Source organism: Alligator mississippiensis, chromosome 5 (genome assembly GCF_030867095.1).
Source record: "Alligator mississippiensis isolate rAllMis1 chromosome 5, rAllMis1, whole genome shotgun sequence".
Taxonomy (NCBI): domain Eukaryota; kingdom Metazoa; phylum Chordata; order Crocodylia; family Alligatoridae; genus Alligator; species Alligator mississippiensis.
In genome coordinates, this window is record NC_081828.1 from 192,550,751 (window position 1) to 192,574,764 (window position 24,014).

Consider the following 24,014-nt stretch of genomic DNA (forward strand, 5'->3'; position numbering starts at 1 on the left):
GTTGCAGATGTTCAGTATCTCTGTTGTACAAATGACCCTCAGGACTGGTTATACGTTGCGACCATAGGTCATTTCTGAACAGGTTGCAAGTAGTGTTCTATTTGAAATTCATAATTTTTAAAGCCAGGAGGGATCACTGACAGCACTGAATCTGATCTCCTGTGTATTGAAGGGTACAGAATTTCAAAAATACATTCTGCATGAAACCCATTACTTCTGTTCTTAGCTTTTAGAAACACATCCAATCTTGATATGAAGACTCCAAGTGATGGAGAATCTACCACAATCTTAGATAAATTGTTCTACTAGTTAATTACCTTCCCTGTTAAAAATTGCACCTGTATCTAGTCTTCATTTATTTAGTTTCACCTTCCAAACACTGGCGCCCATTATACCTTTTTCTGTAAGATTAAAGATCCATCTGCTGTCATAAAGGTCTTCCCCATCATAGCTTCCCCTACTTATGGACTGGAATTCCTCATAATTTTCTCTTTAATAGGAAGCTCAAGCTGTTCTGTTAAATTATCACATTATAAGGCATTTTTCCATGCTTGAATCAGACTTGTAACTCTTTTCAGAACCATTTGTAATTAGTCAACATAATTGTGGACACCAGAATTGGACATACTAGTCCAGTAGGGATTTCATCAGGGCCATACAAAGAGACAATACCACCTCTTTACTTCTTTTTGACATTCCCCAACTTAAACATCCAAGAATTGTGTTTTCTGTTACAATGCTACATTGGGAACTTCAGTTATCTACCCCCTATGTTCTCTTCAGTATCACTGCATTCCAGGATAGTCTTTCCCTTTTTGTAGGTGTGGCTTACAATATCATCTAGGAGCAAGGCCTGTATTTGGCATATGTTGTTCAAATGAGCCAACTTTACCAAATTTGACTTCTTTTAATTTTTTCTCATTCTTCCAGATTTTGCCACCTGCAGATTTTATCACCAACAGTTTTATGGGGTTTTTTTCCCAAATCATTGGCAAAGATTGAATAGACATGGGCAAAGAACAGATCCTTGTGGGACACTGCCTGAAATGCTTTCATTTCAGTTTCATCATTTCAGAGAATTCATCATTTCTAATGGCTTTTTAAAGCTTTCAGTTTATCAAATATTATAGTTTTGAACTTGGCCCTTGTTACTGCCATCCTGTGCCTGGCAAAACGGCTACGTGTGTTGCCCTGATTCTGTATATCGCTAATTATTTCAACAAGATTGTCATACAAGACTATACAAAAATATACATATATTTTATCCACACAGTTGCATAATTTCATTAAAAATGTAAAATGTTTTTGACATCATCTGTTTTCCATAAAAATATTAAATATGCAATGATCATGTAAGTCTTTACACAATTTTATCTCAGATCAATGTCAGGTTACCCACATGATCTTATACCCTTTTCATACTGGTATAACTGCAGCCTTATATCCAGTATAACTGGTATAACTGCAACCTGGTGCATCTACATGCACAGTTAATGTAATGTGACAAATGCCAGAGCAGTTTGCACTGGAGTACACTGCTCCTGGGTTCAGTGTCTACACATGCACTTGGGACAGCTGCACTTTTAGCAAGGGTGGAGCAGCCCCAGGCTGGCACCAGGCTCCAGGGTTCAGCTACACTCTCTGGGTGGTGGGATAAGGAGGCAGAGACACGAAAATGCTGAAACTGTGGAGCCATGTGGCTGACCCCTGAGCCTACTGCCAGCCCAGGGCTGCTTTCCTCCATCTCAAAGTGCTGCTGTCCCAGTCACCATCCACATGTGTGTTACAGCACAGTAAATGGCTCTGCTGTAAGATAGTACCATCCCTGACAGTACTATCTTATGGTGGAGTTAATTTATTTACTGTGCCCTAATACTGGCACTCATGTAGATGGTGATGCTTTACTGTCAAGCATTTGCAATAAAGCACACATGTAGATGCACCCACTTTTCAGTAAAGCACACATGTAGATGCACCCACTGTTTGTCAGTCTGTGCTGACAAAGCAAGCACAAATGTTAGCATGTGTAAATGAAAGGAGGTATAAATGAAAGGTTAGAAAATAATACTGAGGATATAATACTGCAAGTATGTGAACCAAATACAGACTGTTATCCTACATAATGTTTTCAATTCTGGTCACTTCCTCTAAAAATATAGATACTAAAAATAAAAAGGGTATAGAGATGGATTATAAAAATGATTAGAGGCATGGTAATGCTACACTATGACAGATTAAAAAGACTAGCCTTTTAAAAAGGAGACAAACAATACTGAGAAACATGATAGAGGGCTGCAAAATAATGAACAGTACAAAGAAAGTAAATTGGGAACTCGCATATACCCTTCTTCACATGTCTTGGTTCCACCATTAGAATTACTTTTACTCTTTCTACTGTTGGTTCCTGTATGTTCTGGTTGGTGCTTCTTACTGTATTCATGTTAACTTGTAAATGCCTTATTTAAATCATAATTTTGGAATTTTTCAAATGGAGGACAACAAAAAGTGGTTGGAGGGAGTATAAATGTAGCTGGATTTAAAGCCAAGATGACTTTGAATACAAGATGATCCCTCCAAAATTAGATTCTATACATGGAAAATAATAAATTTGTTTTAATTTTCTATGTCTAGAATATAATTGTTGAAGTGTTCTTTTAAATTCATCCTCCCTATCCTCCCCCACTGATGTGGCAGAAAAAGCAGTGGCAGGGGGGTAAGCAGTGAGGAAGCAAGTAATCTCAGCCTCCCCTGGTGCCCCCCAGACACTTGCCCTTCTCCCCGCCACCAGATCCCTCCATGCTGGGTCCCTTGCTGCCCCATTCCTCCACACCAGGTCCCATGTCTCTGTGCCAGGTCCCTTGCTGCCTCATGCCTTTATGCTGGGTCTCCATATGTGGTCGCATGCCTCCATACTGGGTCTCTCACCTCTCTGTGCCTCTACGCTGCCCTTACCTCTGCACCAGGTCCTTGACTACCCCATGCCTCTGTGCCGCCCTGTGGCTCTGTTTCACATCCCTCACTGCCCTGTGCCTGTGCAGTGGATTCCTGCTGCTTCTTCTGACCTCAGATACTGCAATTTTACCTGATACTCTATTCTAAGACAAGGCTTTGTTTTTCCCATGTTGAATGGAGGAAAAAAATGTTGTGTTGGAATAGACTAAGTACCATAGTTAAGATACTGTTTAACAACCATACCCCCATTGGCTGTTCTGTAATCCAAGCAAAGTCTGCTGTCCACTACCAAGTTCTGCTGGAAGAACTTTGAAAGCCTCAGCCTTCAAAGTTCCCTTACGGCAGGAGAAGCCCTCCCATTTGCTCTCAGTAACTTCACTCTGGGAACAGCTACATGAGACGCTATGTTGCTGTAGCAACAAGCTACAGTGACATAGCTTGTCACTACAGCGATGTAGCACTGGCTGGCACAAACCGTGACACCAATGCTACTGCACAGCAGCAACAAGCTACTGTGCAGTAGGGTCAGAAACAACCCATGCACTGCTGGGACTGCACAGTAACAGTGGTTACTGCTCAATCATTTAGTACTTGCTAGTACAGTTAGGTGCACTTGTAGATGCGCCTTCTGTTGAGCAGAGTAAGATCCTGTTATCCTGAAGCAAACTGATTTCAGGATTAGTTGAATTTGAAGAGAAATCAACCAACAGGCATGTTGGCCAATTCCCTAATAGCCAAATATGATTTAGACTGTCATCTCACCTTTCTATTTGTTAGAAGTAACATAATTAAAAGGAGAGGAAATATTCAGCAGTTAAATAAAAAATTACAAAGAAGAATTTCCATGAAAGCAAATTTAAGTTTAATTCCTACAGCAAATCTATCAGATATTGTAATTTGTTGTTTTTTTAAGGTGCAGAACTACACTGAGATTTGATAAACAGAACAGAACTGTGTTGTTATCAAAACATCTGGAAGCAAAGCTAGACCAATTTAAGTGCGATTATAAGATCTGCATCACAATCAGAACAATAGTTTAGCTAACTTTTAGATTGAAATGCTTCGTCGTGTGTGCACCTTCATAACAAAACAGACATCTTACATGAAGGAAGGATATTTTTGTTATGAAAATGTGCGCCCACCGGTTGTGAATCTTAATTAGCTGTGGTTTCAAAAATGGGTCTTTTTAAAATAATATGCTCTTCTTTCCTTTTAAAGGCATACTTTTCATGCTGATTATTTAGATAACTTTCCGCTCACTGTATTAGTGTTCTTCAGGAAAATATTTGCAATAATGTTATAAACAGAAGGAATAAACAATGATGATGCTGTTATGTGTCATTGGGCTTTTATATACAAGCACCAGGTGAGACAGAAAAACTGTTGAACCAATATATTCAGATTCATTCTAGCATTCCCTCAAGGACACTTAGTTTTGTTCTGTATGAATGTTTTGTAGATAACACATAACCATTCTTTTCTAAGTACACATTACCATGGGCAGAGCAGAATAAAGGCTCAAGAAAAGTTCTTACATAACATGCCTAGACTGGCTGCAAGAGAAACTTCTTATATGTCATTTTGATTTTCTACAGGTATTGTCTTGCAGTTTTAAACTTCCTAGTATGACAGATGTAGACCTCTTGAAGCTCAAAGGGTGATATTCTAATCCGTTCCTTCTCTTCTCTGTGTTCAGGTTTGGTTGTCTCCATGCCAAAATGCCACTTATACACAGGTTGGAATCCTGTTTTTGCTTGTGTATCCTTGCACATGTGGATGACTTTATAACTAAAGAGTGGCACAGGAATAGATATGCACAGTAGTAGCCCAGGCCCATATGCACACTCCCTTTGGATGCACAGCTGCTTAGTGCCCATAAATGGAGTCAGTCAAAACCCATGACTACCAGACCTAGACTCAGGAACAGAAAAGATTGGTGTTGGTACGTTTGCCTCTATAGGTCAGTGGCTACAGCAGTTACCTAGGAAGTCCTAGGTTCTAGGACCATCTCTTCCAGAGCCGGTATGAACCTGAGCATCTCCAGCTTAGTACAGTTCTCCATCCGATATGCTACAGATCAGTGATTATTTAGCACAAGAGTAACCAACCTGTAGCACATATGCCATAAATCAGTGGTTCTCAACCTTTTTGTACCAGGACCCATTTGTAAACATGGATAGTCAGTCTTAGTAAATACTTAAAGTAGAAAACAGCCCCCTGGCCCTGCCGGTGCCTTTCACTCCCAACCCACAGCCCCCTACCTCCCCAGCCCTGCTGGTGCCCCCACTTCTGACCCGCTGCCCTCTTCCCCCAGGCTCCAAACCCCCAGTGTGTGGGGCAGGGAGTGGATGTGTGGGGCATGGGGGGGCACATGCCTCCCAGATTTGTGCACCCACAGTGGGCACGGGGCTATAGCCTGGCTGGAACAGCATAGGCAGGTGCCGCCACCACGGCCCAGAGAACAGGACTTATCATCGGAGGGCATAGCGGGGTGGCAAGGCTCATTGCTGCCACCAGAACCCCCACACCAGCAATGCCACCCACCAGCAGCATAAGGAGTAATGAAGGGGTGGGGGGGCACACTGCCCTCACTTTCTCCAACTGCTCATGCACCAGGCCATGGATCTACCCTGCTGCCATAGCTCAGCCACTTCCACTGCTCCCCTCAGGCCATGGCTCTGCCTCAGGAGGAGAGGGGGTGACGGGTAGTGTTGCCTGCATCCCCCCAGCCCCCTGCCACACAGTTTATGCCCCTGCCTTCCCCCCTGCCCCATAGATTTACCTGCGGGAAGCTGCAGAAGCTACTCTCTGCACTGCTTGGCTGCATTTGATTGCGACCCTTTCATATATTCTTATGACCCATGGGTTGAGAAATGCTGCCATAAATGACATGGTTAGTCTCTGTGCTCAGAGAGCACAGCAGCATATAGAGCAGGGAGCAGAAAGCAGAGCAGTAGGTCAGGCAGGGGCAGAAAGCGGAGTGGAAGGGCAGGGGAAGGGGATCAGCAAGGCACTTAGGGAGGGCACGGGGCTTAATTTATGGTGCACCTCCCAAAAATGTTGGTCCCCACTGAATTAGCCCCTTTTCTATTGCTCTATTTGAAGTTGAACCACTAATACTAATATAGCAGTGCAGCATAAGGGTGAGGGTTCAGCCTCATTGGGAGCAGGGGCCCCTGCTAGAACTCTGGGTTCCCTCCCTCCTAGGCTCTCAGCCATCCCACTAAGACATCCTCTGGCTTGTTCCTTTCTTCCTGGCCCTATATATCTCCTTTTTGTGGTCCAGGGCTAGCTTCAAAAGGAGCACCAAAGAAGGGCCTAGATAATGGCTGGCCTGTGGCATGGGAAATGATGATCAGTTTAAAAGAATGGTTCTTTGTGGAATGGAATCTTCTGTAGAACACTATTCACTGGGCTCTGCTGAAGAATTTTTCAGTTATGAAGAACAATGGCAAAAAACACAATCCCTAATAAAAGTCTTCAAACCCAGTCTGTACAGCAGAATTTAATTAGTTTAACTATAAGAGAAGTTTGGAGAATGTGTTAGATATTTTGAGTCTTCATCATCTATACCTGCTACATTTTTGTAAAGAACCTGTTTCAAAAATGTATTTTAATTCATAAATTAATTCTTTTACTTATAATTTCTCTGAAAACATCATTAAAGATTCAAAGAATAACTTGACAAGGTAGTTGAATTTCTGCTTTTCATGTGTGGCTGCATTAAATTTATCTTTGGAACTGCAAGCAGCACTCCCATAAGTAGAATTTGCTTTGCTGTTTGTTTGCCTTCTTTCTTAATACATAACTGTGCTTATTTCCTGAGAGATGGAACTCTTGTCAGAAGAATAAAAAATGCCTGCTGTAATACTCAATACTTGTACAATATTTTGAAGATACAAGGTACTATAAAAGTACTAACTGATTAATCTTCACAAGACTCCAGCAGCTAAAGAAGCATTGCTTCCTGTCATACACAGAAGTGGAAACAAGCATGGGAGGTTAAGTAAAAGGCCTCAAATTAAATAATGATGAGTTGTAATTGGAATTTGGATGATTCTGACCTCCAGCCCCATTCTTAATCTTCTAGACAGTGCTACTTTGGCATCATTTGGAGTTATTGCAAGACAGCTTGTGCCCAGGAGAACTATGTTTTATCTTGGAGTATTTTTAAGATGAAACAAGAATCAAAGAACTGCAAAGATAAGGTTCATCAACTTAAACTGTTCTTTCTTTCATCTGTTAGCATTTGAGGGGAGGGAAACTGAAAAAAAATAGATTTGGGGGCTTCCCAATAAGGATAAGAAATTACTATATTTTCTTGTATACAACGTGCAGCTTTCCCCCCAAATTAGCTCCCCAGTATTGGAGTGCTTGTATTGAGTGGGGAAGCTGATTTTCTGCTTGGGAAAGAAGCACCTTGCTTTGATTCCTGCTGCAGAGTGCCACAGCTCTTGCATTACTGTTCAGGTAGCTGAGAGGGTCAGTTGACTTCACGGCTCATTGTTCTTCACTTCAAAGGTGTTAACAACCATCCCTCCCTTTCAGTGGTTTTAATGGTCCACTAATCCAGCTAAACTTCCTTAGGGCAGATTTGTTGGCTATTAGCCACTCTGGTCTCTATCCTCCTGTTTCATAGCCCTAGAGACTCTTTAGCTCCTTTCAGAATCATAGATCCACCCATGGAAACCAGTCTTCAGCAACAGTAAGGATTAGTTTTTGCTTGAGTAGGAAAGGGACAGTGAGTCAACTGAAGGTTAGGCACTGTCCCTGCTCTATGCAGCCAAAACTAGAAAAATAATTTCTTCATTTCGCCTTTCAAAAATGAAATGCATTTTATATTCTAAGTCATGTTATATGCAAGAAAACACAGTATTTCCTATGACTACAAAAATGTACAGCTGCATCCAAAGGCAGGAAAGCATCCAGTATCTTTTATTCCTAGATTTCTGGACTAAAATTAATCTTGCTACTGTTGTTACTATGTTTTTTAATAATAAACTAATTCCATTTGTTTTAGCAGTAAAATATTCCTCTACTCTTTCCATTCGTTAACATATTAAAATCAAACAGTTCTGACTTCAAGCATGATATTCTTTGTCTGTTTGTAAATATATCAATTCATGGTTATGAACTATTTATATTAAAATAAATAAGGCTATATTTATTTTGGTTCATCTTTCATAGCCTTTGCTACTTTGAAAGAACTGTAACATAACAATAGTAACAAAGATAAGATCTGAAAAAAGTTAAGTAGCTTCAACACAGATTGTTAATATGGTGGTTGAGGAATCCCTTTATGATATTATATATTTTAATTTATTTTTTTGCATTTATTTTGAGACTAAATTGTGACTGAGAGTGCCTTTGTTTTTACTGAACCATCTTCTCTTGAGCAGTCCTCTGGTGCCATTGCATAAAGGAATCCAAGGCCAACAGTAAGAACTGGAAGCATGTAAATGGAAAAATCAAGGCAACTGATTAAATTTTTAACAGGCTTAAATGCTTTCATGTTTCCTTCTCCTGTTTCCCATATCCTTTGGCTGATTTAACAAACAGAATAAGGAAATGCCTTGCTGAATTTCTTAGATATATTCCACCTTTGTCAGGAATTAAGAGATGACTACTTTTACTGTACCAGATTTATATAGAAGATATGTGTTACAGTGTTCTAACCTGACCACTAATTTGTTTCTTTTTCATAAGTAAGATATACAGCCTTCAATCACTTAAAATTATGACTGATTGTATTCACTCTTGCATTACATCTTTTCTGCTGAACTTTGAAAAATCGAATGTATTCAATATGCTGGCTGTTTTCAGAATGAATTACAAGTTACAAATATTCTCTTTCAGAGACATGTGACGCAATCCAGTGGCAACCGCAAATTCAAGTGCACTGAATGTGGAAAAGCTTTCAAATACAAACACCATCTAAAGGAACACCTACGAATCCACAGTGGTAAATATTACAAGTGTTGTTATCCATATTGATCAGTGTCATGCACATGCTATATAGCTGTGATGCAAAATCAATTTTGTAACTATTAGTTTAACATATAAACTTCATAATGCATGCCACAAATGGCATAAGCAGACTTTCTGTGTGGAATGCAGCTGATCAGGGAGGGGACAGACAGCACAGTGGCACGTGGGGCAGGGAGCAGAAAGCAGATGGGGCAGGGAGCACGGGACAAGAAGCAGAAAGAGCAGAAGATCAGGCAAGAGAAGGGGATCAAAGTGGCATGCAGGGAGGGGTGGTGCTAATTGTGGCTTGCCTGCCAAAATAGTTGTCCCCTACTAATTTAGTTCATTGTAAAGGGTTTGTTACCAAAGTTATATCTAGAACTGTGTGGAGATGCATTGTTTTCTGGGTATTATGGCTTGATAGAGATGCTATGTAATCTAATGAATAATCTTTTTATTTTTCTTCAGGAGAGAAGCCATATGAGTGCCCAAACTGCAAGAAACGTTTTTCCCATTCTGGTTCATATAGTTCACACATAAGCAGTAAGAAATGTATTGGTTTGATGCCTGTGAATGGTCGAGCACGGTCAGGGCTCAAGACATCTCAGTGCTCCTCCCCTTCCCTTTCTGCATCACCGGGCAGCCCAGCAAGACCACAGATACGTCAAAAGATAGAAAACAAGCCCTTACAAGAGCAACTTCCTGTTAACCAAATTAAAACGGAACCTGTGGATTATGAATTCAAGCCCATTGTGGTTGCTTCAGGAATCAATTGTTCAACCCCTTTGCAAAATGGGGTTTTTAGTGGTGGTAGCCCATTGCAGGCAACCAGTTCTCCTCAGGGTGTAGTGCAAGCTGTTGTTTTACCAACCGTGGGTCTGGTGTCTCCCATAAGCATCAACTTAAGTGACATTCAAAATGTGCTTAAAGTGGCAGTGGATGGTAATGTAATAAGGCAAGTATTGGAAAATAATCATGCTAATCTTGCATCCAAAGAACAAGAAACAATCAACACTGCATCCATACCACAAGCTGGTCATTCACTCATTTCAGCTATCAGTCTTCCTTTGGTTGATCAAGATGGAACAACCAAAATTATCATCAATTACAGTTTAGAACAGCCTAGTCAACTTCAGGTTGTTCCACAGAACCTAAAAAAAGAAAACTCTGTCTCCACAAACAGCTGCAAAAATGAAAAATTACCAGAAGATCTCACAGTGAAGTCTGAGAAAGAAAAAAACTTTGAAGGGGAAACCAATGATAGCACTTGCCTTCTTTGTGATGACTGTCCAGGAGATCTTAATGCACTTCAAGAATTAAAGCACTATGATCCAAAAAATCCCACCCAGCTTTCTCAGCTCAGTGGGACAGAAGCTGAGAAATCTGAATCCCCTGCTCCATCAGAAGCAGGGGAAGGCAATTTATCTCCTGGTCAGCCACCTTTAAAGAACCTTTTATCTCTCCTAAAAGCATATTATGCATTAAATGCACAACCCAGTGCAGAAGAGCTTTCAAAAATTGCTGATTCAGTAAACCTACCACTGGATGTGGTAAAAAAATGGTTTGAAAAAATGCAAGCTGGACAAATTTCTGTACAGTCTTCTGGACCATCTTCTCCTGAACAAGGCAAATTAAGTAATCCTAATGATAATGATGATCAAGCAGGACATACAGATGTGAGTGAACCCTCCAACAGCACAAGTAACTCACAAAATTCGCTCAAGATAATTAAATCTCAGACTTTATCAGTGGGATCGACTCTGAATGGTTCGCGAAGTAGCACGCCATCTCCATCACCACTAAACCTCTCATCATCCAGAAGTTCACAGGGTTATACGTACACAGCAGAAGGTGGACAAGAAGAGCCACAAATTGAACCTCTTGACCTTTCACTACCAAAGCAACATGGAGAACTATTGGAAAGATCTACCATAACTAGTGTTTACCAGAACAGTGTTTATTCTGTCCAAGAAGAACCTTTGAACTTGACTTGTGCAAAAAAAGAACCACAAAAGGACAGCAGTATTACAGACTCTGATCCTGTTGTAAATGTAATCCCACCAAGTGCCAACCCCATAAATATTGCTATACCTACAGTCACTGCCCAATTACCTACAATTGTTGCCATTGCTGACCAGAACAGTGTTCCATGCTTAAGAGCTCTAGCTGCCAATAAGCAAACCATTTTGATTCCACAGGTGGCTTATACATATTCAACTACAGTTACCCCTGCAGTCCAAGAAACACCACCAAAACAGACTCAAGCCAATGGAAATCAGGTGTGTTAGGCTGTATCTATTCCTGAATGTACTATAAATAAAGTATGGTCTATTAATCAATCTTGCTAAACCAATTAAAAAAAAAGAAAAAAGTCAAGATTGAAATAGTGTTTACATTGTTACTAATGTATATTTTGGCTGAATCCTAATAATTAGGTGGTGAAAGTTACTGTAAAACCCTTCTGTGAAGCTAGTAACTGGTCAGACTGGGTCAGGGCTGATAACACATACACACGTGTTGTGTATATGTATATATTTTATATACGTATATTTGTATATATATTTATCTCAGTTCCTCACGATATTCAGACATTCACAAAGTGGCTTCTTGTCTGTTAGTATAATTTGGAAAGTTTTTATTGTACTATAATTTAGTTAGTTTAAATTTTGGACATATGCATTTGATGCAAAGGAAGAACACATATAAATAAGTAGCTATATCTGATTTTTGGGATCAATTTTCAAATCCAAAATAATACATGTATTATCTGTCTACAAGTTTCAATACCTCTGATTGGAAAACGATGTGTGTATCATGAGTGTGTGTGTGTAGCTAGCCCTGTAGCTAGCCCTGTTTCCATACCTTCCTTCTCCCTGCACTCAGACATACCATATATGTTGCCAGTTCTCTCCTCTCCCCTGCACCTCATCTCTGCACAGTCTTATCTTGATACAGAGGGAAACAACTGAACTCTAAACCATAATGTTCCATAATAGGATTTTAAACAAAATTAAAACTAAGCATCCATTGATGTGCTCCTCTGGCACACTGTATGTGTTCTGTGCTCTGTCGTCCATTATAAATGTGCATGTAATCAAACTCAGTCCCACTGGTAATCATCTACACATATATGAATTAGGAATTGAACACAGAAAAATAGGAAGTAGAAGCAGAATAGAGCACTGAAAAACAGAAGTAGAAAATTTAGATATGCAAGGGATGAGCATTTTTCTTGGCTGAATCCTAGTAAGTCCATGATTTAAATTATTGTAAATGTTTCTGTGTGTTTAGAAATGGGTCAGCTTGATTTAAACTGTGGGTGTGCATGGAGGGTGGTATGTATTAATGTGGGTGTGCATGGAGGGTGGTATGAAATGACTAATATAAATATTACTTGGATTTGAAAACAGACCCCAAAGTAAAAATTACAACTAATAAGAATCTGTATTTTGCGATTTTGCTGATACAAATACTTTATGCTGCTTAAAGATCAGTTAACCAAATGAAATTCCAGGGGTTTTCATGGAGCCAGAAATATGGTATGGTAAAGCTAGACATAACATTTTCTGGCCAATTATTCTAGGTTATTTTTGTCACAGACATGGGCAGATCCAGGATTTCTTAAAGGGGGTGCGGCATGTGGCCCCTCAAACCATGAGAAGATGAGGGGAAAGTGTGGCTGGAGCCACAGGGTTGGTAGGGTTCACAGGAGAGCTAGAAAGGTATCAAACACATGAAGGCGGGTGACCTGTCCCCTACTGTCCCCTGCTGTCATGGAGAGGGGAGGGGAGACAGAGCACTCCTCCCCCATTCCAACTGGGGCTGTGGGGAGTGGCTGCACAGGGCTCCAGACTCACCCAGGGACAGCAGCGTTGGTGTGCAGTTTTCTCCTTACCCACCTCCCCTCCCCACCTTGGTATTCCCTGCTGGCCAGGAGCAAGTGCTGGAAGGAAGAATTTGTGCACTGCCACAGCTGTCCCCAGCTGAGCCTGGCTCCCCACACAGCTTCTTACTACAATGTGGGGCAGGAGTATGTCAGGAGCATACTCTGGGGCTCCCCCTGCCCCTCGAGCAGCTCAGGATAATGGCAGAAGGGAGTGTCCACACCACCATACCCTCACTGGATCCATCCTGGTCACAGAATTATGGGGAGGAAAGTAGCCAATTTAGCAAATTTGAACATTCATGCTAACATTATGTGGGAAAACTTCAACCATCAAAACTTTTTTACTTTCCATAAAAAAGTGAACCTCAGTGCAGATGGTGTACATTAATTAAAAAATATAGGTTTATAGGGGGTAGTGCTCTTTCACTTTTCCAGTATACTTGCATATACCTTTTCAGTCTTAATCTTCTTTCCCTCCCTCAGCCAGCTCTTGCTCAGTGGGCTTTCAGACTTGCTGTGTCAGTGTCCCTCTAAAACTTGGCCAGCAGCCAACCTTGAAATGCCTGTTATTTTGTTAACTGCTGTTTTTTTGAGGCCTTCTAGTAGTAAGACAGCAAGAATGGTAGTTTCACAAAGGCATCTTTTCTATACTATGTATATATTAGAATTCAACAATTTTTCTAGTCAAATTAATGAAATTAAATGAAATTACAAATAGAACTCAGGTTGTGTTCATGGACTTTTTTTAGATTTAACTTTGTCTGTAAATTTTTAGGATGAAAAGCAAGACACTAGCTCAGAAGGAGTATCAAATGTGGAAGATCAAAATGATTCAGATTCAACCCCACCCAAGAAGAAAATGAGAAAGACAGAAAATGGGATGTATGCTTGTGATTTATGTGACAAAATATTCCAGAAGAGCAGTTCATTACTGAGACATAAGTATGAACACACAGGTGTGTAGTAGGAAATGTAGCTTTAAAAGAATTACTTTATTGGAAGTGTTATTTGTGTCTACAGATCATTCCAGTTGGAATCCGAGAACATGTAGTATGTCCATATTGGAACTGGAGGGGACGAGAGTGGTAGAGGAAAGAATAAGAAGATTTCTCATGAGGTCTCAGTGAATACCTTTTGCAGTAAATCTACATCCTTTATATTTGCTGGATTGTCATAGCAATTATATATTGTCACTTGATATAATTGTCACCCCAGCCTTGACTTGTAAGATGTTGGCATTCTAGGGGTGAACAGGGTAGCTGTGAGGGACCCGATCCTTGTTGTGGCAGCACAGCCCTGGCCCCTTCCCCACCATCCGTCTGGGGTCACGCATGCACCTGCTTCCAGCAATGAACTGGGCCAGGCCTCCACACACCCCAGTACAGCAACTTAGTCTCCCCACCACCGGCTACGAGCAGTCTGGGCCCCCATGGCAGGCAGCCGGGGTCTGCCCACAGCCTGAGCTGGCTGTGTAGTAGGCAGCTGGGAGGCTGCAAACCATTACACCAAGGTCTGCAGAGCCCCAGCCTGGCTCATCACTGGCAGCAGATGCATGTGTATTTCCAGGCAGATGGTAGGGCAGGTCCAAGGGGCCTGCTCCTTGTTGTGGCAGTGCAGCCCCAGCCCCTTCCCCATTGTCTCCCCAGATGCATGAGTACCAAGCAAAATGCCTTTGCATGCCACATACTGGCACGTGTGCTGGGGGTTGCCAACCCCTGATATATTTATTTATGTATTAGATCTATATGCCACCCTTCCCAAAAAGATTCAGGTCATCTTAAAATACAGGCCAAAATTATAGAAATAGAATAAAAAATTAAAGTAAGCAAGTATAATGAAACAAAATCCCCTCCAATCTCTACAAATACAAAAGCAAGGCACCCCATCCCAACCCACCCCCTCCCAATGGTCACAGCCAACAATAAAGGTTTCCCTTCCTACCCATTCTGTTGCCATCATTATAACTTATAATTCAAAGAGCATTATGTATGTGTAGAAAGTAGGGCAGGGTGGCACCTTATTGGTTCAGAGACTCATGAGCTTTTGCAGACAACTACCTACTTCATCAGATGCTATATACATGTGTGTGTTACTTTACCAAAACAGCAGTGTCCCTGCCCTAAGGGTTTTAAAATCTAGGGGTGAGGGAGTTCATTTGAAACACCCACAACGTCTCATATATTCAGCATCCTGCCTTTCAAAATGGTGGCGGGGGCACTTTAACTAAATCTTATTTGACAAACTTGAGATTGGGGTGGGCAAAATGTGGCCCAGGGGCCCTAAAAAAAATTAGAAAATTAATATTAATCTGCCCTGGGCTGCCTGTCATGCGGCCCTCGATGGCTTGCCAAAACTCAGTAAGCGGCTCTGTACCTCAAATAATTGCCCGCCCCTGCTTTAGATAATGCACCCCTGCTACCATTTTGAAACATAGAGATGCTGAATACATGAGATGCTGCAGCATGCTGGACTTTCTGATTAATCGAGTCTGCTTCCACAGAAAGCATTGGAGCAAGTGTAAAAGTGCCCTAAAAGCCTAATCTAAAATCCTTTGAAGTCAGTTGCAGCCTTAAATGTCCTTTGAGTTTAGCCTGACAAGAATAAATAGCCTTTCAGTCTTAAGATTTTTGTTTTTTTTCCTTCGTCTTCCTTTCAGCTCTGGTCCTGGCTCTTCTGGTCATTTCTTATATTCATTGCTTCCTTGTTTATTAAAGATCTGTTTTAATGTGTTTCCTTCTACATGGTATACTTTCAACTGGTTCCATGTTTTGCCTCACTGACATTCCCATTCAGTTCAGTTTGTCAGAGAGTGTTTCTTAACGTGTATTTTTCTCAGGTTGGCTTTTCTGACAGTGTTTTTGCTTTAGTTTCTCCTATTTTAAAACACTAGTTCTTGGTATATTACTTTTTAATTGAGTGTAACATTTGGGAAAGATGCGTTTGCCTGTATTAGTACAGTCATTGCTCTTTATGTACTGCAACCCGAAGCTTCTTTCTCACTCTGTCCCCGTCTTTCATATCTGGGCTTCAGCTGAACAAACTTATTTTGCCTATCTTCTATCCCATTGAATTGTGAATGTTTAATTACTGCCTACTGGGCATGTCTACACATGCCCCTGACTGTGCATTTGGTACTGCACAGTCATTTAGATGCTTTAGCAAGGGAAGAGTTGGATCCAGTGGGTGCTGCCTCCAAGCTGGGGCAGCATCTGGCCTGCTAGCAGCCCACCTGGGTGGCCCTGGGGGAAGCCACTGCTGTGGAGGGAAGGACCAGGGCCCCCCAGAACTCATGGGCTGCTCAGCCCACTGGCGGCTTGTATGGGCAAGCTCTGGCAGAAAGAAAAAAAAAACCCAGGAAGGGGCCTGATCCCTTTTTTTTGCAGAGCCTGCCTGTGGCTGGGGGGCAAGCCGTTGGCCGGCTCTGAACTCTGAACTGGTCCTTCTTTCCACAGCGACGATGCCCCCCAGGGCTGCCCAGGTGGGCTGCTAGCTTGCCGGATGCTGCCCCAGCTCAGAGGCAGCACCTGCGATTCCAAGTCTTCTCCGAGCCTGCCCAGAGAGCAGCGCCCCATGCACTGTCCCTGCTGCCTTCCTGCTGCCTGGGACCACCCAGAAACAGGCTGGCTTGCCCCTGGGGCATCACAGGAAAGCAGCAGGAGGGTGGGTAGATGTGCTGATGGCCGGAGAAGGTGGCGGGGATGGTGCACAGTGAGCTGCAAACCCAGGAGGACTTGGAGAAGCATTGGATCAGGCACCTCCGAGATAGGGCAGCCCCTGGCCCACTAGCAGCCCACCCAGACAGCTCCAGGGGGCACCATCACTGTGGAAGGAAGGGCTGGGGCTCCCTGCAGCTCAAGGACTGCTTGGCCCACTGGCAGCTCACACCCCGTGCCACTGGATAGGTGAGCAGGCTCTACACAAAAATAAAAAGGATCGGGCCCCCCACTGCTTCTGCCTTCAGCTCACATCACCCATGGCCAGGGGGCAATCTGTCAGATTAAAGGCTGCAACATTACAAGTATCTGCTTTGCAAATGAAACTACATGGGATTGTGGTTTAGTTTGCAATATAACAAACTCATTTAAATTGCAAAAAGACCCCATATATGTAATGTGTGATGCGGTTTAACCGCAAAAACAGGCAATTTTCATTACATGTGCAAGCGCCCCTGAAAAAGAGAAAGGGATAATCACTTACACAGCCAACATGGATTTAGCAGGAATAACTCATACCAAACTAACTTGATGTCCTTTTTGACAGAGTAACTAGTTTAGTGGATGAAGAGAATATGATGGATATAACATACTTGTACTTTAATAAGGCTTTTGACATAGTGCCACGTAACGTGACTCATAAGTAAACTTGATAAACATAGGCTAGATTGAATTACGATTAAGTGAACATGGTAATGGTTGAATAACCCACAAACAAAGGATAATTATAAATGAATCAATGTCAGAATGGCAAGAGGTTTCAAGTAGGGTTCCATATGGGAATATTCTGGGTCCAGTGTTAACAGTTTCATTGGTGACTTGGATACTGGACTCAAGAACTTCCTGATCAAGTTTGCAGATGATGCAAAACTGAGCAGTGTTGCAAACACTTAAAAGATAGTATTAGGATTCAAAAGGAACTTGATAGATTGCAGAACTGGGCCATAGGGTTGAAAATCAGAAAAGAAGAATGCAAGGTTCTGAACCTAGGAAAGAAGAAAGCACAAACTCAGATTTGGGGATAACTGGCTTGGTAGTAGCACTGCAGTGATTCAGCAGCAAAAAAAGTGAATTCAGTTTTGGACAACAGACATGGGAGGTGATAGTACCCATCTGCTCAGCACAGGTTAAAGTACTGTGTGCAGTTCTTGGCTGTACATTTTAAGAAGGATGTAGAGAAACTGGAAAGGATCCAGAGGCAAAAAACACAGAAGATAAAGGGACAGACATTCAAGCTGTATGAGGAAAGGCTGAGAGAATTAGGTATGTTTAGTTTGGAGAAAAGGAGATTAAGGGAGATGGGGGAATGGGACACACATGATAATTGTTTGCAAATAGTTGAAAGACTGCCATAAAACAGAGAACAACTGTCTTCCCTTGCCACAGAGGGCAGTACATGAATCAACGAGTTTAAACTTCATCAGAACACATTGTGATTAAATCTCAAGGGAAAATTTTCTAACTATAAGAACCATGGGACAGTGGAACAAGCTGCCCAGGGAAGCTGTAGAGTCTGCTTCATCAGAGGTTTTCAAGAAGGACTAGATAAATATATGTCTGGGATGATTTAGGAATAGTGACTCCTGTCCATCCTTCCAACTCTGTCATATTATATTGGCCACTCACTTGTACCAACCTGTTTTTTAATGTGAAGATGTTTTTTCTCTTCCTAATGTGTAGAGAATTATAAATACAAATTAATAAGAATATTTAAATGAATTAAGCATGGAGAAAATGGGTTTACATAATAAGTTAAGAAATGTATTTGCATTATTTGTGCTGATTTTGCAAACTGAAAACAGACTCCCACTTCATTAATCCCAACAGATTCTGGCATGTTCATTTGCTGAAAACTGCATCTAAGGATGGGTTCCCATGAGTGGACGTTTGGTTCCCCCAGGGTTGCTGCTAGTTGTCCCCAGAGTATGCCCATGCCACACGCCTTCTGGCACGCAGCACATTACCCCAGGTGGGGTAGGGGAGGCTGTGGCCAGCACTGGGCTGGTCCTAGCAGCCTTACCTGGAGTCCCAGGGGCCTCCTGGGGCTTCAGGAGTGGCAATCCTGCGGCTCAGAGCCTGGCTGGCAGCCAGAGTTTGGCTTCAACTGTCCAGGCTCCAGTTTTGAGCCCCCGTGTGTGCCACTCTGTGCTTTTTTTTTCTTTTTCTTTTTTTTGCACAGTTTTTTTTGACCCCCCAGATATCCAGCGGTCAAAAAAATTACCTTGTGCTGCTTCCTTCTGTATACTGCACGGCCATGCATGGCACCATATACTGCACAGCCACACTCATCTGGATGCGATCTAAGAGTCCATCTGTACCATTCCTGCATTCTATGAAACATTATAAAAAGCTTTCAAGATAGTCATCTTTTTTTCCTCTCAAATTATTCAGCTGTATAAAGGAGTAAAGTCAGCTTGCCTGCACTTCAGTGCTTTGTAGAATTGAGGCCCCAGTGTGCAGTGGGGAAGAGATGGTTCTGATTGTGCCCTTTTTTAGAATAGCAATATGAGAGCAACCATTGCAGTTTTTGAATCTTTTTTTAACACTCTCCTGAAAGGTGTGAAATATGGGTTTCAACCTCTTCATGCTTGGACAGGAAAGGGTTTCAAGCTGTGAATCCCAGTCCCATAGAGACACTAACAGGTCTGCTGGTCAGCACCTAAGTTCAGGAAAGAGAATGTAATAGCCCTCTCTTCAGTGTTTCCTGTTGACTGACCAAGGTGTCTTGCCACTCAGCATGCTGCCTTTTATCAGTCCCACCCTGTGTGCCTCTCTCTATATGCACCATATAGGAAATGTGGGTACTTAATTTGGATTTATGAATTCCTCTCTTGGAAGTGGACACCTAAAAGTTAGCATAGCATTTAGTCCCATTGTGAAGCTGGGCTGAGCTGGGCTGTGCTGCAGTGGATAGGCTCCTTTAAAATACTAGTATTAATTTTGATATGTTAAATCTTACTTGCAGCTTGTTAACCAGCAGAAGACACTTAGGTTGGTATTTTCAAAGAAGCCTAAGGGACTTAAGTGCCCCGTTCCCATTAATTTTCTGTGAGACTTGGGCATCTAACCCATTTAGTCTCCTTTGAACCAGATATTCATGCTAAAGCTTTGAAAGGAGACTGAACAGGTAGGTATCCCAAACCTTTTGCTATTCAATGGAAATTGAATACATGTGTGCTGGACGTAGGGAAGGAAGACATTGTGACAAAAAGCTGCCAGTTGTTATAAATCTGAATATGAAACCCCTGTTGTTTTCACTGGTATTTTCAAATAACCATGGGTGGATTTGAGGAGTAGCAGGGGTGCAGTGGTGCAGTTGCACCCACTTTGAATTCTGCCCCATCCATACTTTAAAACCATCTGCCCCAGAGGGACACCGGCATTTCTGTTCATCCTATGCTGATGGAGTCAATTGACTTCATGGCTCATTATCATGTATCTGATTCATGCTAATCTCTCTCTGTTTCACAGGTGTTAACAACCTCTCTCCTTTTTAATGGTCTTGACTTTTCACTATTCAAACTACCCTTTCTTCTTGTTTTGCTGTCTGTTAGCCATTCCTTGTAGTATCTCTCTCCCATTTCACAGTCCTGCAGATTGTATTTACCTCTAGCTAAAATTTTTAACTCTGTTGTAGTAATATTAACTCAGGTGTAGAAATGATTGGCTGAAGTATTAGAAGAACTGGCAAGATGCTCAAGAAGACTAAAGTTTGTTTTATAAATCTGAATAAGAGATGTACATCTAACTATAATGACTACAAAATAATTACACTCTCTTTTGACTATTTTGAAGATGTTTTACCTAGTTTGTTGTGTTTTTTTAAGACTTCATATAATCTAGCAACTTTGTGCTCATTTCAATAGTTATATTGGTTTTTGTTTTGACCTTACCTAAATAATGTAGCACTAAACCTTTAGCATTTACTAAAGCTCCTAGTTTCTCTGTAACTGGAGAAAAGTGTGTGTTGTGTTATATATGATGAATGATACACTCACTACCTGATCCGCACCTCCCCCTTTTCAAACTCCTAGCTCCGCCCATGCCAAAAACCACAAATGCTAGAGGAATTAATAATAAATCATTAGGATCTGAAGTTTCAAATCTTTACTTTTTATTTTCAGGTAAAAGACCTCATGAGTGTGGAATTTGTAAAAAAGCATTTAAACACAAACACCATTTGATTGAACACATGCGACTGCATTCTGGAGAAAAGCCCTATCAATGTGACAAATGTGGAAAGCGTTTTTCGCACTCGGGGTCTTATTCTCAACACATGAATCATCGTTATTCATATTGCAAAAGAGAAGCAGAAGAGCGAGATAGCACGGAACAAGAAGAGACAGGACAAGAGGTCCTAAATAGTGAGCATGTTAGTGCCAGGGCATCACCATCACAGATCGACTCAGATGAAAGAGAGAGTTTAACACGGGAAGAGGAGGAAGACAGTGAAAAAGAGGAAGAGGAGGAAGAGTACAAAGAGATGGAAGAACTTCAGGAAGAAAAAGAATGTAGGAATCTACAAATAGAGAAGGAAGATGATGAGGAAGGGAAAACTGAGGGTAATAAGAAGGATGAAGAAGCTGCAAATGAAGTTAGCAATGTAGAAGAAGTTATACAGAATTGTGAGCAGGTGTCAGAAGAAAACAAAGCTTAACTGATAGTTTTTTCTATAAGGAAAAAAATAATTGGTAATGAAGTTTGTTCTATATTATACATGCTTTTCCTGGAAACACAGTAGGCTGCATACTGTGATTTCTGTTCACTACTGTGTAAAAAACAAAAATATAAAAAGGAAAAAAAAACAAGAAAAAAAAAAAAGAAATCCAGGTGTGCCTGAACCTCAAACTTAGTAATTTTTCACACAGTTTTCAAAGTTAGGAACAAGTTTGTAACATGAAGCAGATTAGAAAAATACAGTGACTCTGGAAGCAAAGATTTAACAGGTTGTAGTAAACCTGATTTACTAGACAAGCATCTGGCATCATTTGTTTTATCAGTATTAATTTCATTCTTATGTTGATTAATTTGTAAGCTGTACAATTGGGAGAGATTTATATGATTTTTTTTATGGGTAAAACATTTCCTAAACCCACTTCAGTATTTTATTATGTTCTTAAAATGTGAGAACTTCTGCACTACAGAATTCCCTTTCGCAGAAATATATAATGCAGTTGCAAACAGTGCTTGACTACCTTTGTAAATTCAACCTAGAAGGTAGCAGTTTACGACATTAGATGTTGTAGTAGAACATATTATCATTTAAAGTGTATTGTTAGCCTTAAGAAAGCAGCTGATAGAAGAAATGAAGTTTCTTACTCAAGTGGTTAAAATGTAGTTGAAAAGATTGTTGTTGAGTTCTGATTGCAGGGACTAACAGTGTTAATACTGGTAAGGACAGCCAAGTCGTCAAAATCAGTGTTTGTATTGTGTTTTGAGTATGTAGTAACAATATGAAGGATCTGATATGAAGCTTTGTATCTCCTTTGGCCTTATGCAAGACCTGTGTGCTGTAAGTGCCATTTATCAGTATTTTAAAGGCTTTGCCCAGCCTTTACCCAATGTGTGGCCTACAATAACTAGCATTTGTTGAATTGTATCAAACTTCTAAACTAAATCATGGGGGAAAAACACTCAGTACAGAAGTAAGAAGTAAGAACACTGGTACATTTCATTATTTAATTCTTCAGTATTATTTTTGTTTAATACCTAACTTGCAGATTTCTCTATCGTAAGTACAAGGGAAAATTTCTAATCTGCTTTATTGCTTTACTGGTTTACTTTAATTTCAGACACATACATGACACGTTATCTGGCTCATAAGTATTTCCAAATGTTAGTTATTATGGACCCCATTTATTAACAATGTTAGCTGATTTTTACCTATCAGTATTATTTTGTTTCTTTTAGTTTATAGATCTGTGCAACATTTTGTACTGTATGTCTTCAAATCTGGCAGTATTAATACCCTTCTTACTGACATATGTACCTTTTTAGTTTTAGAAAACTTTTATATTTATGTGTCTTATTTTTATATTTCTTTATTTATTACACAGTGTAGTGTATAATACTGTAGTTTGTATTAATACAATAATATATTTTAGTATGAAAATTTGGAAAGTTGATAAGATTTAAAGTAGAGATGCAATTGGTTCTCTTGCATTGAGATTTGATTTAACAGTGTTATGTTAACATTTATACTTGCCTTGGACTGTAGAACAGAAGAATTAAAATGGGAATGTATTAATTTTACAATTGCAATCAATTCATTTTACCTTTACCCAGTTTTTAATATAAAGCTCTTAAATTTTGAAATTCACTGTGTGACTAATAGCATGATGCTCTGCAGTTTTATTAAGAGATTAGTCTAACCATAAAACTCTCATTTCCTTAGTAAGCCAAATTAGAATAATCTTATAAACAGTGTTGGGAACAATGTTTAACATTTTTGTGCCAATTTGTTCCTGTATTCATGTATGTATGTTACAAATCTGAATCTTCATTTTTAAGTTCCTTGTTACATCATGGTCATTTTCTAGTTTTTTACCAGACTCCCATCTCACAATAAAATGCGTCAACAAGCCTGACTTACTGTCGTTATTCTAGTAATATAAGAAGATTATGTTTTGAATTATTCCTATGAGGTATCATTTAGTATTCACCCTTTGCTTGAATGCAGATAGTCAACTTGTACTGTGTTCAGGGAACAAATGAAATATGAACAAGGACTGACTGTACACAGGTAAAGAGATTGCTATTTTGAAGATTTATTGAGTTTTGCAAGGGTCAATATAACATCTAGCATTTCAGAAGCAAACAATGTTTTCTTGGATTTTCTGCATACTGTATTTTAAAGTAGTATATTTCATTATAACTTATTTTAAAGCCAGTACTTATGTAAGTATTTTCTTAATTTAGCAATACGTTGAATAGTATGCAGCTGTTGAATTTTCCAAAGATACTGAATTGATATCTTTGCTACAGATAATTGCAGCAATGTAAAATTAAGGCTTTAAAAATGTATGATAGATGCTATTGCATAAAAAAAATAAAATTTATCTTTACACTGCATAGACTTTATTTAAAAGAAAGTATATACTGTTAAATCTATGGTCTTTGAAGAATGTTATGTTGTTTTAATAACCCCTAAAAAGTTGGGGGGTTTTACACGTGAGTCATATATGTTGCATTTTTCATTTGAGCATCCGAGTTCTGGCACATTCTGAATCCTATTATATCATATCTGCTCCCCATTGAGCCATATAAAGGATTGGTCAGATATGATAGGTTTCCCCTATGAGATTGTTAATAGTTTGGCTGTATTTTACTTTATGATATATCAAATACTGCAGTGCTTAAGTGGAATGAACTCCTAGTTGAACGGTATACTCATTGCACATAAAAACACGCCAGCTGCTTTGAGAGAAACTTGAAATTTGTCTTACAGTGAGAGAAAGCTAAATTGGCCTTTAATTAAATTATTTACTGGGAGTTTG

General features: G+C 40.3%; 1 protein-coding gene across 1 annotated transcript in view; it reads left to right on the forward strand.

Annotated features, from left to right (window-relative positions):
• ZEB1 (zinc finger E-box binding homeobox 1) overlaps positions 1–23,105 on the forward strand; it is a 245,785-nt gene extending 222,680 nt beyond the window's left edge. The window contains exons 6-9 of the mRNA XM_014609062.3: positions 8,809–8,914; positions 9,388–11,198; positions 13,581–13,761; positions 20,643–23,105. Coding sequence (XP_014464548.1) covers positions 8,809–8,914; positions 9,388–11,198; positions 13,581–13,761; positions 20,643–21,175 — 2,631 coding nt within the window. The 3' untranslated portion in view covers positions 21,176–23,105. The remainder of the gene's footprint in view (positions 1–8,808; positions 8,915–9,387; positions 11,199–13,580; positions 13,762–20,642) is intronic.
• The last annotated feature ends 909 nt before the right edge of the window (positions 23,106–24,014 follow it).